Source organism: Taudactylus pleione, unplaced genomic scaffold, assembly GCF_031769625.1.
Source record: "Taudactylus pleione unplaced genomic scaffold, aTauple2 ptg000262l, whole genome shotgun sequence".
In the NCBI taxonomy this organism is placed as follows: Eukaryota; Metazoa; Chordata; class Amphibia; order Anura; family Myobatrachidae; genus Taudactylus; species Taudactylus pleione.
The window spans coordinates 841,453-858,095 of record NW_028284664.1 but is presented as its reverse complement, the minus strand read 5'-3'; the positions used below and the strand labels follow the sequence as shown (position 1 = coordinate 858,095).

Below are 16,643 nucleotides of genomic sequence, written 5' to 3'. Positions count from 1 at the left end.
CTGCGCTTACATCCACATACAACAGGGCTTGACAAATTTTTCTAAAATCTAAGAGCCAGGATGAAAGTGTAGGAGCCAGACCACTGTCCCCCCCAAAAAATTACAGGAGTGAGTGAGGAGCACACACTATACTAGTCCACAAAATGGTTGCAGTTGAATGGATACAGTAAAATGGAGGCCCCTTCACTGCTCTGCACAGCTCCCCTGCTCCACCCCCCACCCTCCAGTAATAATGGACCACATTTCACATAAAATACTGGTGCCAGAAAGTACAACAAAACCCCCCTCCCCTCGTGGTCACACCACTATCCCTCTGAAGCCGCTCCACAATCCCTGGCCATGCATAGACCCTACTACCGGAGGGCTCTATACAGCCGGAGATAGGAGACAGTAGACAGACAGGACATACTGGAGGATCAGCGTAGACTGGGACAGACAGCAGGGATCAGAGCAGGCCAGGATGGAGAGGAGTCATCAGTGCAGGCCGGGACGGACAGAGGCACAGCAGTCACCACAGGTGACACTCAGCACATGCACTCCTGTGCATGATGTGAACACCGCTATACTATAGGCACGAATCTCCGCCGGAGCTGATGAGGATCTGCTTCCTCCCTCACTGCAAAATCTAGTAGCCAGGCAGGAAAATCTGGTAGCCATGGTGACCTAGCCCCCGGGATTTGTCGAGCCCTGATATACGGGGATTAGATTTGTTTTGTGAACAATAGTATTTCACTACACTACTGTCAAGATGTTTTTTGCATGCGGGAGGGGCACAGGAGGACCGACCTTGTCCCCGGAGTGGTCACTGGCATCTACTCCCTGGAAATAAAAACATATAACTGCTAACAGAAATGTAACAGAAAGGTCATGTTGGTGGCATATTAGCGGCATTATTATGGCCTATGCCCCCCTTCCCTATGATGCAGCACCACACAACTTAGAGGACTGTAGAGCATTAGAAACCTACCAGCAGAGAGCTTGTGGTTTCTTAATGGCTTAGTCAACACTTTGATCCTCCCCTCTCTTGGTGGCCAAGTGTTTGTGTCATGGGACTAGATCTGTGGCCCTCATTGGCGTATCTATAATGGGTGCAGGGTGTGCAGTGCACATGGGCCCCTTAGTACAGGGGGGTCCACACTGCACACTCACCAACCTTATACTTACCTCTCCGGAGTCCCATTTCGGCCAGAGCTGCAGACATAATTCACTAGGAAAATGGCACAGCTGACATTTTCCCGGAGCCCTGCGCATGAGCAGTAGACTCTGACACAAAGCCAGAATCTACTGTGCTGCCGGAAGAGGAGAGGGCCCACACGGAGGCTGCACACAAGCTCCCTCATCTCTTCAACCACCACTGATAACCCCATCAAATTCACATTTGTTGCCAGCCTGGGAATCTTTGTAAAACACTCCTTCCACAACAAACTGACAAACACTGGTTCAAAACAGATTCAGCACCGAATTATCAATCACACAAGCAGCATACATACCCTGTATATTTAAAAAGATAAATTAATGTACACATAAATAAAACAAACCTAAAGAATTGCCTTGACAGCTATGTGGCTGGGGAATGATACAGAAAGAGTATGTGATGATCTTATTGTTGTTACGTATATTTCTACAAGTCATCTACATCTCACACTTATGACTTAGCGCTTCCCTCTACCCCATCTGAGACTTATAGGAACCAAGGGCCTAAGGTTGACAGAAACTTGCAACCCCATGCAGTACACAATTCAAACTCCGCCATCTCATGATACCTCCTGTCTTGGAGAACGTCCTTCAGTTATGGGCAGGGAAGAGGTATAAAGCTAGGTACATACTATTCAGGCCAATCAGCCAATTTTCAGCTGCCCAGTCCAACAATCTCATCTCATTGGGCCTGATTTTGAGTTGGGAGTAAAGCAAAATGAGCACGTAACTGTGCACCTAGACAAACCATGCTGCACTGGAAGAGGTACAAATACATTTATATTTTTGCATGCAGAGTAAATACCGGCTGCTGTTGTATGTAGCCCACAAATGGTTTCTTTTTTAGATTCGAGTTTGGACACGCCCCTCTCACATCTACATCTCTCTGCACATCTGCCCCACCTGCAGTGCAGCATGGTTTTACCAAGGTGCAAATTGACTTCCTCCATTTTGCTTTACTCCCAACCGGGGGCATTTCTAGAGAGGAGGGGGCCCGTGTGCAGTCTCCAACACGGGCCCCCTCCTCTCCGACTGGCGGCCAGCAGCGCAATGAGCTGTATGCGGCCAGCGCCGGAGTTATAGACTCTGGGCACTAGAGTGTGCCCAGAGTCTATAGTGTCTGCACAGGTCACCGGGAAAATGGCTGCGGCGGCCATTTTCCCTGTACTGCGCATGCGCAAACGACGGGAAAATGGCAACTGTGGTCATTTTCCAGTCGTTTTACAGTGCCGGTCCCCCACGCCGACGTGGGACTCCGGAGAGGTAAGTAATATTATGGGTGCAGGGTGTGCAGTGCGAGGTCCCCCTGGACCCAGGGACCCGTGTTTCCCGCACACCCTGCACCCATTATAGATACGCCCCTGCTCCCAACTCCGAATCAGACCCTTTGTGTGTACGCAGAACCCAAGGCTGATTATCATTCCAAAACCAATCAGATCAAATGATTGAATCTGACCTGCTGCATGATATTTTATCAAAAACAATGAGCCGATATCGTGCCCATTTTGTAGTGAGTATATATTTCCGATCATCTGTCTGACATTTCTGCCAAAATTTCATTTAAAAATCTTTGTGGCAATCTTATAGATGATAATCGTTCATATCGGAATGATTAATCACTATTGTGTACACTCGAAATCGGATGCTGTCAAATTGTTCAGGTGGGTACCTAGCATTGGGATGGACATGTTCGCAGGATAAAGCTAAAATGCTGACAAGAGATGGAAGTAGATAAAAACAAAATACATGAGGCAAAGGGTGTCCAAAGGAAATTGAGGGGGCTAACTAGAGACAAGAGAAATCAGAGACATTAGACAAGGGACTGGTCATGTAAGTGACCAGTGGCATCACAAGGGGGGTGTGGGCCGCACCCGGGTGTCACCGGCCGAGGGGTAACACCAAAGTGCCGACTGGTCCTCAGTGACAGGAGCAGGGTGCTGCTTTGTAGCATTATGTGCCAGCACTCGGCTCCTGACACAGTGAGAGAGCTAGCACTGCACACAGAGTGGTCCACGGGGGAAGTCCGCACCTACGGGACCCCCGAGTGACTAAAACGTGGGTTCGGGCCGTGCCCGAATTGCCCCCCTTGCGAGGTCACGCCCCTGCCCACAAGGCCACACACCCTTTTAACCAGCAGCCATGCGCACTACAGCTCACCCGACACCAGGTGTCACCGCGGGGAGGGACACCACTGCAAGTGACATTAGTTACACCACTGGCGGAACCTAATTGTAATGAATTCAGATACATTCAACAGGTGTATGCATGCGTTTTTCATACATGTTCTATTTTAAATGTCTGACCTGACTGTAGAGGATACTCTTCTAAGGACAACAAACGTTTGAAACCGCCTATTGTTATTCTGTTATGAGCAGAGAATGTATGTATGGAAAATTCACATTTTGCCCTTTACAGTTCTTTTAATTAGAAATCTTGTAAGATTATAACTTCCTAGCCAGCTTATTGCGAGAATGTGACATACAGTATCCCATTTCTGCAGGGTACTCAAATCAATTGCTCTCTAGGGGGTATACTGATTGTGATTTTAATAAAATAGAATACTGTGAGTGCAATTGATTAAAGATTACGGCAAATAATCAGCCTAGTGCAAAACAAAAACCTCTTGTAATTGTAGCATTCTGTGATGTCATGTACGACCTTGCCAGGGGAAGAGACTATTTGGTAGCTGTGGGAAGTGTTTAAAATGAAGTTTGATTTTAATATGATTTTTAATATTAGCTTTTCACTTGAGTTTGAATTAGACTGCCAGCGACACTGCTCGGCTGCCACATAATTTCATTAAGATGACCAGTCATCTAGGGAGAGTTGAAAGTTATGTTAAATTGCACTGGAGGCTTTGATCACTGAAGCTTTCTGTTTCATAAATACTCCTTGTTATTCCTTTGACTTTTTATTAACCAGACCCGCAAATATTTATTATAAAAATTCAAAATAAAAAATATGTGCCCAGGCAACATCTACAGTATACAAAGACTTTTCAGTGAAATAATTATAATTCCTTTCATTGGTGCAGCCTAATTATAGCGATATTATAAATATGTACTGCACATGGATGCAAATATGCCATATGTTTGAAAGGCATTAGACTGAATAGCCAGATGCTGGAGTTACTTAGTAGAGCACACAAAAAATGCAGCATTTTTCCCAATCTGGTTAGTCCTTTCAAGCGTAAAACAGGCAAAATAGTAGAATCTGGGGGAAACGGATGGCGTTTGAACAGTGCAGAACAGAAGTTGTTATTGTAGTTTAATTTTTATCCAATGCAAAAACCCAAATATTTATTTTCATATTCAAGGCATAATAGTCAAAGGCATTGATTGAACAGTTGCACTCTGACTTTACAATCGGACATAACTAAAAGGCAAGAGTTTCTTAACTTTATTGATCTGAGATTAGAGGTGAAAAAGATTTGTCCCTTTGAAAACAAAATCCTTGACATGTTAAGTTTATTTTCTGATAGGAATGTTAAAGTTAGATATTTCAGATACAGTATTTAATTAAATAATACACATTAGGGTGCTATGGGGATCCCAGTTAGATTGAGGCCCATAAGGCTAATGACATATGCCACCCCTCTATATTGCCTTATTGCCTTGCATTTTTCTGTACATAGTACAAGTGCTACATTTCTAAAGCACACACTGTTTCCATTAGTGAAGGCTGTTGAAAGCTATTTTTTACAAAACAAATTAGTGATCTTACAGTATGTCAGGATCTCAGGGCTTAAAAAAATGTAACAACCTATGGTAAAACCAAAGATACGATGTGAGCATCATCTTGAAATCTTCAGAATCACAAGTGGTGCCAGAAGTGGGATTTTTCAGGCTGATAGATTGCGCTTTCCACTCAGACAGATAAAATGGAGGGAATGTAAAAAGGAATTTTGGAAGTCACTGCGGCACATATAGCACAAGTGCTGCAAAGTGATAAGAGGCAGGAAGAGACAGCTAGACTGCTGCAACAGCAAGATAATGTGGTGCAGAATACTCTGCAGATAATCAGGCCAGCAGATGATGTTGCGGGGTATCTAGAGGCGTTTTGAAAGAAAATGTGACAGATGTCCAGTGGAAAAGTGGACCGAATGCCTGGATCTTACTTGTGGTGAAGTTCAGAAAACCTACATGGATTTGGATGAAATACAGGTGTTGGACTATCAACACTGAAAATAGGAGATTTTGGCTTATATTTGAGTCACAACCACTGTGAGAGCACAAAAATTCCATGGCTGGTGCTTTGAATGAGCGAAACGGGTTAGTTTGCAGCTCTCTGAATTGTCTTATGAATTAAGAAATGCAAACTGGAAAATTCGGCAACATGGATCATAAGGAATTTGTCGATAGACCATTTCACCTGTGGTCTGGAGGGGTGGAGCAAACATATAGATATTATCAAGGTTGTAGCAACAGTAGTGTCAAAGCTACCATATTCCCTCATCCTGGGGTAATACTTTTATTTTTTGGTAATCCTCCATGTGCACGTGAGGAACGAAGGCACTAGACTGAGCTGAATTTCCAAGATGCTAAAAGGGAAATGTGTTGGACAACTCACAGAAGAAACGGGGAGGAAAGTGTTGTAAACAAAGATAAAAGAGCGAGACACAGTGCTGTCTTACTGGAAGAGACCACTGGTGAAATGTTGCCTCCCAGGACAGGACAGTTCCGCTACAGTATTTTGCATGAGATCAGCTGAACACTGCTACCCTAGCAAATCATTTAAAGATGTAACAAGAGCTAATGGGGCAGAAAAGGCTTTCCAACCTGCTGGGGACATTTTTTTTTTAGTTAAAACTGACTTATTGTATGAAGTTAGTACATTCCAAGAGAATAGAATACATTAGAACAACTAGTGGTCCCACAGGTACTAAATATGGCACATCCTCATATATGAAGGGGACATCTTGGGGAGGACAAAACACTTTAATGGTCCTGCACAGATTCAACTGGGCTGTAGTCCATGTGGCAGATATTGCCATCTTGTCAGTAGGAAAACCTGCTCAAGACCAATTTACAGGGACCATTGGTACCCAGTGTCCCTTTTGAACATGTTGGCAGGGACCTTGTAGAAATTCAAATATATAGTGGGAGAGCAAGTAGTAGGCCAAGGATTTAATCCAGGTTACTTGGGTTATTGCCCACACAATTGGACAACATTTTCATCACTGGCAGAGGTCCTATAAGGTAATAGAGCAGTGGTCTCCAACGTTAGTTGGGGTGTGAGCTACTTTAGAAAAATGAAACCTCCTGAAGAGCTACTAAAATTAGATTAAAAAAAAAATGGCTAGTAACCAAACAATTGAAGGTAATTTAATGAAAATTAAAAAAAATGTTTCATAAAAAATAAAAATGCATTTAATTATTACAGTGATATTGTTGTAGCTTGTAAATAAAATGTAAGTACAGGCACATGGTATGTGCAGTAGAGAAGCAAAAGATATATAGACAGGGCTGCTGTGTGATTTTCCGGCCGGCCTGGGCAGGAATCACTCGCTCCGCTGTAGCCACAGGGAAACATGTCAGGTGATTGCTGTGGAGGCTGCGGAAATCACCTGACATGCTTCCCTGTGGCTCCACCGATGGCATCGTTGCCACGGGGGAGCACACGTCAGAGGTCACTTCCTCCTAGTTGACTTGGCATTACTGTAGCTAGGTGAGCTACCAAAATTAAGACTGCGAGCTACCGGTAGCTTGCGAGCAACAGGTTGGAGACCACTGTAATAGAGCAGGTCGGTCCAGTAAATTATAAGCTTGACGAGAGAGAAAAATGACCTAAGCAGCAGATTCAGGATAGACTGAAGAAGTTTTCTGCCAGCACTTGGAGATGACATCATCTTCAAGCGCTGATGAGCCAGTCATTCCCATGATGTAAATGAGACCCAGGTCGGATGACTTGTTTACACTAACCCTGCCCGCTACCTGTGTTGGATTGCCGGGTCCCTGGACCTGGGGGGGTTTTCGGGGACCCTTTTACACTGAGCCGCAACCAGGGTTGACACGGCAATAACCAGGGTTATATGGCCAGTGTAAATGAGTATAAATAATGACCACTTTAGTTTTCTAACTCAGTTAGGCTGGAATAAAAAGTTCCCAAGTATATCAAAATACAGATTATAATATATTTTTCTTTTAAATTAGTATTAAACCTTGAGAATTTTTTTTGTCTGTTTTACAAAACACAAATTTGTAAACCTACTTGTGTTATTGTATTCTTTTTGTCACAAACCTAAATACAGTGAGAGAATTCAGAATACTGATGTATGATACTGTATTTTCTATAACTACTACATATTCTGCTGTTATTTAGAGGATTACCATATATCTTCCTGAGTCCTTCTTCAAGGCGTTACAACAGTATTAAATAGAACCAACATTACACAGGAATAAGTCAGTGATTTGTTATTTATAACAAATCGTCTTAGACACATTAGGCCAGTGGTTACCAAACAAGGACCCTGATAATTAACATTCTAACTCGCTGCAGAATCCAGAGCAACTCATCATTGCTCCGGCCAGGTGACAGCTGATGCGAAATCAGCTGTCCTCGCGAGCAGCTTCACTGCTCCTTTTCGGAGCAGTGAATCTTTTGCATCCGCAAACACAGTGTGAAAACAGCCGCCGCAAAGGCAGAGGGCCCCAAGTACAGCGGCTACCAAGCAGCTGCAGGCTACACAAGACATACACCCGTAGAAGGATGTAGTAGGGGGGATATAAGCCCAACATTTGAACTTGTAGTCATTCACTCCAGGAGCTGAACTTGAGAAAGACCCGGGGAGAGTCGGAACGCATGCATGTTTGCAGGACTGTGCCTATTTGGGCGGCGTTTGATGTGGACAGGGCCGGCTTTGTGGAGGAGAGCTGATGCCAGGAGAACCCGTTGCTGCAGCTGGGGAGACTATCTCGATACACATTTATGGATACAGTCTAATTTGTGGATTTTTATGTGATATTATCTGTGTTTTTATACATTGTGATGAAATGCATTTTGTATTTTACAATATTGCACTATGTATGGAATTTATTTCCTCTCTTTTCGGTTGTGAACTGCACTTTTGAGGGGTGGTACATATCTTCCCTGGGAGTTGGAAATCAATACGAGAAGCAAAAGAACTGACAGCATCCACTGACCCTTCAAGCGCTGGTGGAGCGGTATTCTTTGATTCATATGTGTATTGTCTGTGGTGGAGGTTGGAAGAGCCACTATAAAGAATTTGCCGCACTACTAGCTGCCGTGCGCACTGTGTGGTATTTATACTTTGTGGTATAGTTAACAAGAGTCCCGACTTATGGCGGAAGGAGCCGGACAGGGGTGGATCCCTCTTCGCAACCCGGACCTCTTTCCAATAGGGAAGGAGTGGGTTGCAATCCACAAGCGGGAGCATTCGCCATCTGAAGATGGCAAATGTTCCCGCACTCAAGCTACGAAATATAATATTTTCGGAGCTTGATGAATTCTGTCCCCATACTAGTGTATGGGGACAGCGGGCCATTCCACAAAAGGATGGAAAGTAGGAGATATCTGTGATATCACGTGCTTTACCTTCTTGATGAATGGCCTGATAACTTAATTTTTACAATTGCAGGTGAAAATGTGCATTTTCCACCTGCTTTTGTAAAAATTAAGTGATGATGAATAGGCCCCCAAGCCTCTCCAAGGCTTAGTACAGAGACCCATTAAGGAACCCATTAACAGTCCAGGTTTTAAGGATATCCATGCTTGAGCACAGATAGTTAAATCAAATTGACTAAGGTACTAAATAAGTCACCTGTGCTCAAGCATGGATATCCTTAAAACCTGAATTGCTAGGGTGCTTTGAGGAAAGAGCTTGGTAACCACTGCATTAGGGAATTTAAAAGTGTTTTCTAAGTACAACAGAGTATATGCATGTTATATATACTATTAATTTGTCTGTTTGTTTGTGTGCGTCCTGGCCAGGTTTTAGGGGGGGTTAGGGTCCCGGTCGGACCTCCCGATGGTGTACACTGGAAAGAACTTTGACCCAGGAGCCTGTTCTGGGCCTTCCACAGGATATATTTGGACAAAAACTTCACAGAGTGGTAACAATGGATCCCAGAATACATACTAAATGGTTGAGGTCCCGGTTGGACCTCCCGTTGATATAAGCTGTGCAGAACTTTGATCCGGGGCCGCTGGGCAGGGGCTGCTGGGCAGGACCCGGGGAGCCTGTTCTGGGCCTTCCACTGGATGGATTTAGAATAAAATTTCACAGAGGGTGACAATTGGTCTGGGATGCCTAATGGGGTGGTTGGGGTCCTGGTCAGACCTCACGGCGGAGTGCACTGGTAACAACTTTGACCCAGGGAGCCTGCTATTGGGTTCACAATAACAACCCTAACTGTTTTTAAATTCAACTGATCCAATACGACCTACAGTATATCTCTCAGTCCAAATGCTGCACCATCTGTTTTATATCATGTGACCCAATTTGGGATATTTACACACCTATATAAGATATACCCCTGATGAATTCTCGTGGAAAGATGAAACGCGTATGGAATTAAAAGCAGTTAGGGTTGTTATTGTGAACCCACATTCCTAATCTCAGGGTACGGGGATGTTCCCCATATGTGGAACATAACAGCATGTTGAAAACTGTGTAAGCACTTTCTATGTCTATTTTGACAATTTATTAATTTTAATAAAAAAAAATATTCAAATCTATTAATGTTGGCCATTGGCCTAATTTTTTTGGTGTCTCTTGGTGCAAGGGTGTCTTTTTAGTGCCCCAAAGGAAATCACAGACAAGCTCAGACATTTTATGGATCATTTCTAAGACATCTTTTGAACTTTGGATAGAGATCTACAGTACAAGAAAATTGAATACTTTGGATATCCGTTACTGAAGTCTGGAACCAAAAGCCTCTAAAGGGATTGTCAATTTCTCTGGTACAAAGAAATTATATGAATGTATACCTTCCACTGCTTTCATTATTATAAAGATTATATGGTTTGTTTGAACTTAAGTGCCCTCGCACAGTATTTTCTGGGTATTGGTATAAATAAATATATATATATATATATATATATATATAGATATACTGTATATATAATATATATATATATGTATATATATATAATTTTTTTTTTTTTAACTACAACAGACCTAATAGTTGGGAAACATTAACAATGATGATAATGGCTCAAGAGCAGAATGTGAAAATTACACTACCCTCTAGTAAGCACAAGCAGAGGATTCCTTCCGGACTGCTGTGTTACCACTTATTACGTGGATACTATTATAAGACATTATGCTCCACAAATACATTTTCTGTTATTCTTTTTGCTCAAAACTCATTTAAAGCTTTCGTCAAAAATGTAATTACCTTAATCCCAATCTTTGTTTTCCACCTATAATAAGACAATCATATACACAAGCTCCATCCAGACCAATAGTTCCCCAGTCTTATTCAATCATATGCAATTTCTATTTTTCCATTCAGTTCTGGATAAAGAATCAAGATATAGAAAACAAGATCCCCTGTATGCAGCATATGCTTTAGCTGTATTCATCAGGATGGATATGAGCTGCTACTAAAAAGAGATCATTAAATATTGATGTGCAGAAAAATAGAATATAAGCTCAGAGGTCCCTAAACTAATAAATGCGGCTGTTATAGAGCGTTGTTGTGTGAGATGGTGAAGCAGGGATGGGGCCCCCTCAAAATGTTGTCTAGAGGGCCCCATCCTGAGATGGCAATAACAGAACAAGTATCGCAATGCTTGTGGAATCGGCTACTGCTGATGGGTGCTGGCAGTGATCACTAGACATAAGCGTATAGCAGCGTTTTTCAACCTTGAGCGGTCCTCAAGTGTGCCGCCGGAGATGCCGCCAGTGCGCAGCCATTGCCGGTTTAACTTCGAGCAGCGCTGGGCCCTTCCATGTAACTCAGAGACACTGCCCGGGCCGTGACCTATAAAACGTGGTGGCATGACATCATAGGTTGCGCATGCCACGTCGCAATCTGCCCGCACTCACTGCTCTATCTCTGCACTGTGCAGTAAATGATTGATTGAGTGTGAGTGAGGCTACACATCCCTGACTGCTGGGTGCGGAGCTCCTATCACTGTTACCATCAGGTCAGGCTAGTATTTTGCTGGGGACTGGAGCAATAATTGAGTTTTATAGTTTTTTCCTGTGGGGGCCAATGTCTTTGATTTTTTTTCCTGTGGGAGCCAATGTCTTTGATTTTTTTTCATGTGGGGGCCAATGTCTTTGATTTTTATTCCTGTGGAGGCCAATGTCTTTGATTTTTTTTTCCTGTGGAGGCCAATGTCTTTGATTTGTTTTTCCTGTGGGGGCCAATGTCTTTGATTTTTTTTTCCTGTGGGAGCCAATGTCTTTGATTTTTTTTCATGTGGGGGCCAATGTCTTTGATTTTTATTCCTGTGGAGGCCAATGTCTTTGATTTTTTTTTCCTGTGGTGGCCACTGCGTTTTATATTTTTTTCTGTAGGGGCCAATGTGTGTGTGTTTTTTTCCCGTGGGACCTATGTTTGTGTTTTTTTTCCATGAGGGATAATGTGTATTTTTTTTGATGGTGTGCCTTAGCAATTCTAAAATCGTGTTCAGTGTGCCGCGAGTTGAAAAAGGTTGAAAATCACTGGCGTATAGTGTGGTTTTCACCCTTCGTTAAATATCCACCTAAGACATGAGTCGAATAAAATGTAAAATGAAATACATTTTTGTAAAGCATGTTATGGCAACATATGTTATATACAGTACATAGTGTATGTTCATCTGGTAAAACTGCAAATTAGTCTATTTACTGTATGTACCTCCGTCTCTCTGTGTTACTTGCATCATTGTATGGATTGTGATACACCTACTAAATATATGGCTTGGGGCTGTACATGTAACAACACATAATGGGGTCTATTCATTATCACTTAATTTCTACAAAAGCAGGTGAAAATTAACATTTCCCCTGCTATTGTAGAAATTAAGTTTTCAGGCTATTCATCAAAAATCAGATATCTCCTGCTTACCATTCACTTCTGAAATGGCCCACTGTCCCCATACACTTAGTATGTTGACAGAATTAATCAAGCTCCGAAAATACAATATTTTCGGAGCTTGGCTGTGGACGCATTCGCCATCTTTAGATGGCGAGTGCTCCTGGGACCCGCTCCATCTGAAATGATCCCTCTTCGCGAGTCCCGGGTCACGAAGAGGGATAACTTTGGATCCCTCTGCCCCTAGTCCAGCTACTTCCGCCAGACGCCGGGGCTCTTGAGCACATGCATGACCTTCAGGTCACACTGGCTCTCTAGCTTCACTGCTCTAAACGGATCAGCTGTCTCCATGCCGGAGCAATGATAAATTGCTCCGGCTCGATTCGAGTTAGAATGTTAATTATCGGGGGCGTTCAGACCTAAATGTTAAAATAAGATGATACTGCAGATGAGGTTGAAGAGGATTGTTATATTTTTTCAACAGCATTCAAAAACAAAGATCTGGTAATAATGGTGTCTCATATTATTGTATGTTACTTATACTGGGTACACACTGGACAACGCATTGTTCAGTCCACCATCTGGCAGCGGAACAGCCTGCTTAGCAAGCATTCGATGTTCCCAAGGCACCGTGTTAGATTTCTACTTATCCTTCATCATTCCACACTGTGGGCCTGAATCTGAGTGGCACACAGGCCTGAATTTGCCCCACATTCTGAATTGAAATGGATTGCAAATGGAATGCTAATATACGCCCTAATGGGTACACATCGCATCTCACCACTTTTTCCGTACATCAGAGCAATGGTTATCATCATCATTGGTACTTATGCCCAGCGGCGTACCTAACATATTTGGCACCCGGGGCAGTCCCTACCTTTTGCACTCCCCCCCCAACATTTGATAGTATGAAACAGGGACTTTCCGTATGCCCACATGCAAGGGGTGTGGCCCCACTGGACAGGTGGGAGATATGCCCACTGTATGCTGCAAGTAAAAACTCCAAGTGCCCTCAAGTACTCACCTCCTGTGGTCAGCTCTGAGTCTTGAATCCTCCCGGCTTTGTGTTCTACATGCTCATACATGCTTGTGCTCTATATGAGTCCCTTCATGAGTGCCACGGAACTTGGGAGCCACACTGTTCATTCAGAACACAAAATCATGGCAGGCTCCCACAACACTCAGTCCCACCCACAGTGCTAAGTGGCCGCAAAGTCAATGCCATGACAGAGTCTTGACTGCGAGACTGTCTGTGTCACTCACACACCGTCATAGAGTCTGTGAGTGACACAAAGCCAGACTTAGGCAGACTCGACTCCTGCTGGCGCACCCTCAAAAGTGGTACCCGGTGCGGACCTACCTACTCCCTCGCCCTCCCTCCTCCATTACTACGCCACTGCTTACACCTACCTCATGCTAGGTGTTTGAGCTACAAACTCAAATAGGCGTCCCCTCGGTCTACTCATGTCTCCCACAACACTACCACAACAAAACGCCCAGGAGACCGTACTCCTTCGTGTGTATGCTATGTTGCCGCCCTCTTGAAACCGGAAACTTACATTTCAAGAACTGAAAGAAATGTCGGAGACAAGCATCCCACTCTTAGGGGCCTATTTATCATTCAATATTTGAGGTTAAATCCCTGAAAACACACGTTTTCGGGGGTTTACCTCAAATACTAAGCATCCCCCGGATGTATGAAGGAGGGACCGCAGCAGGTATCTCCGATCCCTGCTGCGATCCCTCCATTGCTGCTAGCAGCCACCTCCCCCATAGGTTTCTATGGGGGATGCGATGCTGCCAAATGCATCAATATCGGGAATGCGAAGCATTCCCGATATTGGCCCCAGCAGCTAACGCCATCTGAAGATAGCGTTAGCCGCTGTAGTCTATGGCAACTTACCGCATATCAGCCGACAATGAGAGCCGCTCATGTGCAGTCTGCGGGACTGCGCATGCGCAGCAGCCCTGACTGCGCTCCGGAGACATCGCAGGGATGGGTTCCTTTCGGAGCCAGTCTCCTTGCATGTACCGGATAATACATCCAGCCGATAGGATCGCATTTTGCAATGTGATCAGGGGAGTTACTGGCATGCCCTGATCGCATTGCAAAAGCGATCCTTGATAAATGGGGCCCATAATTGCTCTGATGTAACGATGTGTATATTTGCTATGACGCATGCGCAAAACTAGCGCTAAAACTTGCTAAAAGAAGCCGCATTCAAACTTACACCCGTCCCAGAATTATTTCCACTATCTGTAAACTCACTTTTCTTGGAATTGATAAATAGATTTGGGGTGACAACAGTTAATTCATCCTGTGCTGTGGTGTGGTTAGGGCAGGACAGGGGAAACCTACAGGAAAAATCCACCTGTGAAGGAATATTTAATGGAAGAGATATTTAAAACTTCCATTCACCTCTAATGGTAGTCGTAGCTGTTCTCACTATAGAACACTAAAAATGAGCAATATGGGCAGCTGAACTCAGCTGAGAAAGCTCTGATCCTAGAGTCAGTGAGCATCTGAAATTACGTGCAAGCCCAGTCAGCATTAATTATTACAAATGATAACGTCTGCAGATCTCCAGCTGGAAGGGGACTAAAAGCAGAGCAAGAAAGTTATTATGAACAATTCAAGAGACACAGGGCCTGATTCACAGATGGACGCAAATTTCCGTCGCATCTGTGATCCGATATGCAGCAGCTGTGCAAAAATATGCAAATGTCGCAGCCACTCGAATTTATGTTCATACGTCCACTTGTATACAAGGACACAACCAGCAGATGCATTTCAACCAAACAATGAACTTCTGAGTAATCCTATGGTCAAGCAGTATGGGCATCGGACCTAAGAGGCCGGCGTATTAGCAACTGCGTAAGGGATCGCAGGCGGTGACACACTCTCTGAAATGGTGGCGACATATGAGCGTTTGAGTCGCCACTCCCTTTCAGGATTGTAGCTAGGGGTGCACCATCAATGCTGTCCACAGAGCATAGGGCTCTGTAAGGCAGCACCATCGCTACCCCACGCACTCTGCAGTCAGGATCGCTGCTGCAGCAATGTTGGGCACTTCCAGACAGGCAGCCTGTACAGCCAATTAGAGGTCCCTGTCAGCGCTGCATTAACTGGGGTGACATATGGGGCATTTAAACCCTGTTACGGCGCTGCCCCCTGTTACCACCCACAACCGGTCCCTGACTGTCAATCCCTTTGCGAATAAATCCTGTCTGTGACCACCGAAGCAAGACCATCGCGGCAAATGCACTGTGTGACTGCGACACTTGCACATTAGAAAATACATTGTCAGTTTATTAAAACATCGCCATTACGTCCATCTCTGACTCACAATCTTTAGCTGGAATTTATGTTCCCAATTAGGGGAAATGTATTAAACCTTATAACGAGGACAAGTGGAGAAATGTGTCCATAGCAACCAATCAGCTGTTAGCTATCCTTTGTCAAGTACATTCTATAAAATGATTGGTAGAAGCTGATTGTTTGCTATCGGCAACTTCTCCATCTGTCCTCCTTAGAAGGTATTGATATATCTGCTCCTTATTTCTAACTTGAGTGAAGCTGGACCGATGTAAATAATTGATGTGCCAGATCAAATTAGAAGGTACAGTATGCATGAAAACAACAGAATAAGAAAACGTTGTCTTACCCCATTTACCGGGTATGTCTTCCATCCTAATTCTCCGATCGCTGTTGTAGTGTCCAGTAGCACAACTGTAAGAAAATAGACATGCTACATTAGTACAGATTCACTAGTTTACTGGGTAATAAAATAAGAAAATTACTTTTTATTATGACAAAAATATTCCTTCATTTATTTTTATTACAGAAAGTAAATAACGTAAATATTTGGGTATAGTCTGTATCGATATATTGCATAAAGTAAATCTAAATATTACAATTGGAAGTATATGTGTAATTTTTTAAAAAGTCAGTATTATTTAGGAACTAACACAATCACTGCTACTATTCTGAGACACACATGTACCCTAAGCCTGTCCAGTTTGTTCAATAAATAAATAAATATATTTTTGGTAGGAATTTATTTTAATCTTTTATTTAATTAATATGTTACATTTTTAGTTGTGTCTATTCGTTTGAAGGGAACAGAAAATTATTTGTAGCATATAAGTTCTAATAGTCCTTTAATACTGCGGTTTAAAATGGCAAAATAAGTGCTCATTTTTTTTATTTAAAAAAAACAAAAAACAATACTGTAATATATTCTCTTATAACTATGGCAGCCCATTTAATTTACCAAAAAAATAAATAAATCATTCTCTATTTCTACCCAGGATAGAGGCATGAAACTCACTCTGCTGTGTTTTGTCATCTAAATTGACTTAAATAATAGTCCTTAAGTTCCCTTTGATAATGGTAGCTATTTTGTCATTAGTGTTGCGATATACTGTATACTCAAGTGGAGGAAAACTGGGCAGTACAAT

The 16,643-nt window shown here is 43.2% G+C and overlaps 1 protein-coding gene across 2 annotated transcripts in view; it reads right to left on the bottom strand.

Moving 5' to 3' along the window:
• The window catches only part of EPHA6 (EPH receptor A6), an 888,766-nt gene that overhangs the window by 807,888 nt on the left and 64,235 nt on the right, over nt 1–16,643 (bottom strand). For both annotated transcript variants that reach the window (XM_088481055.1, XM_088481056.1), the window contains exon 2: nt 15,848–15,912. In XM_088481055.1, the coding sequence (XP_088337181.1) occupies nt 15,848–15,912 (65 nt within the window). The remainder of the gene's footprint in view (nt 1–15,847; nt 15,913–16,643) is intronic.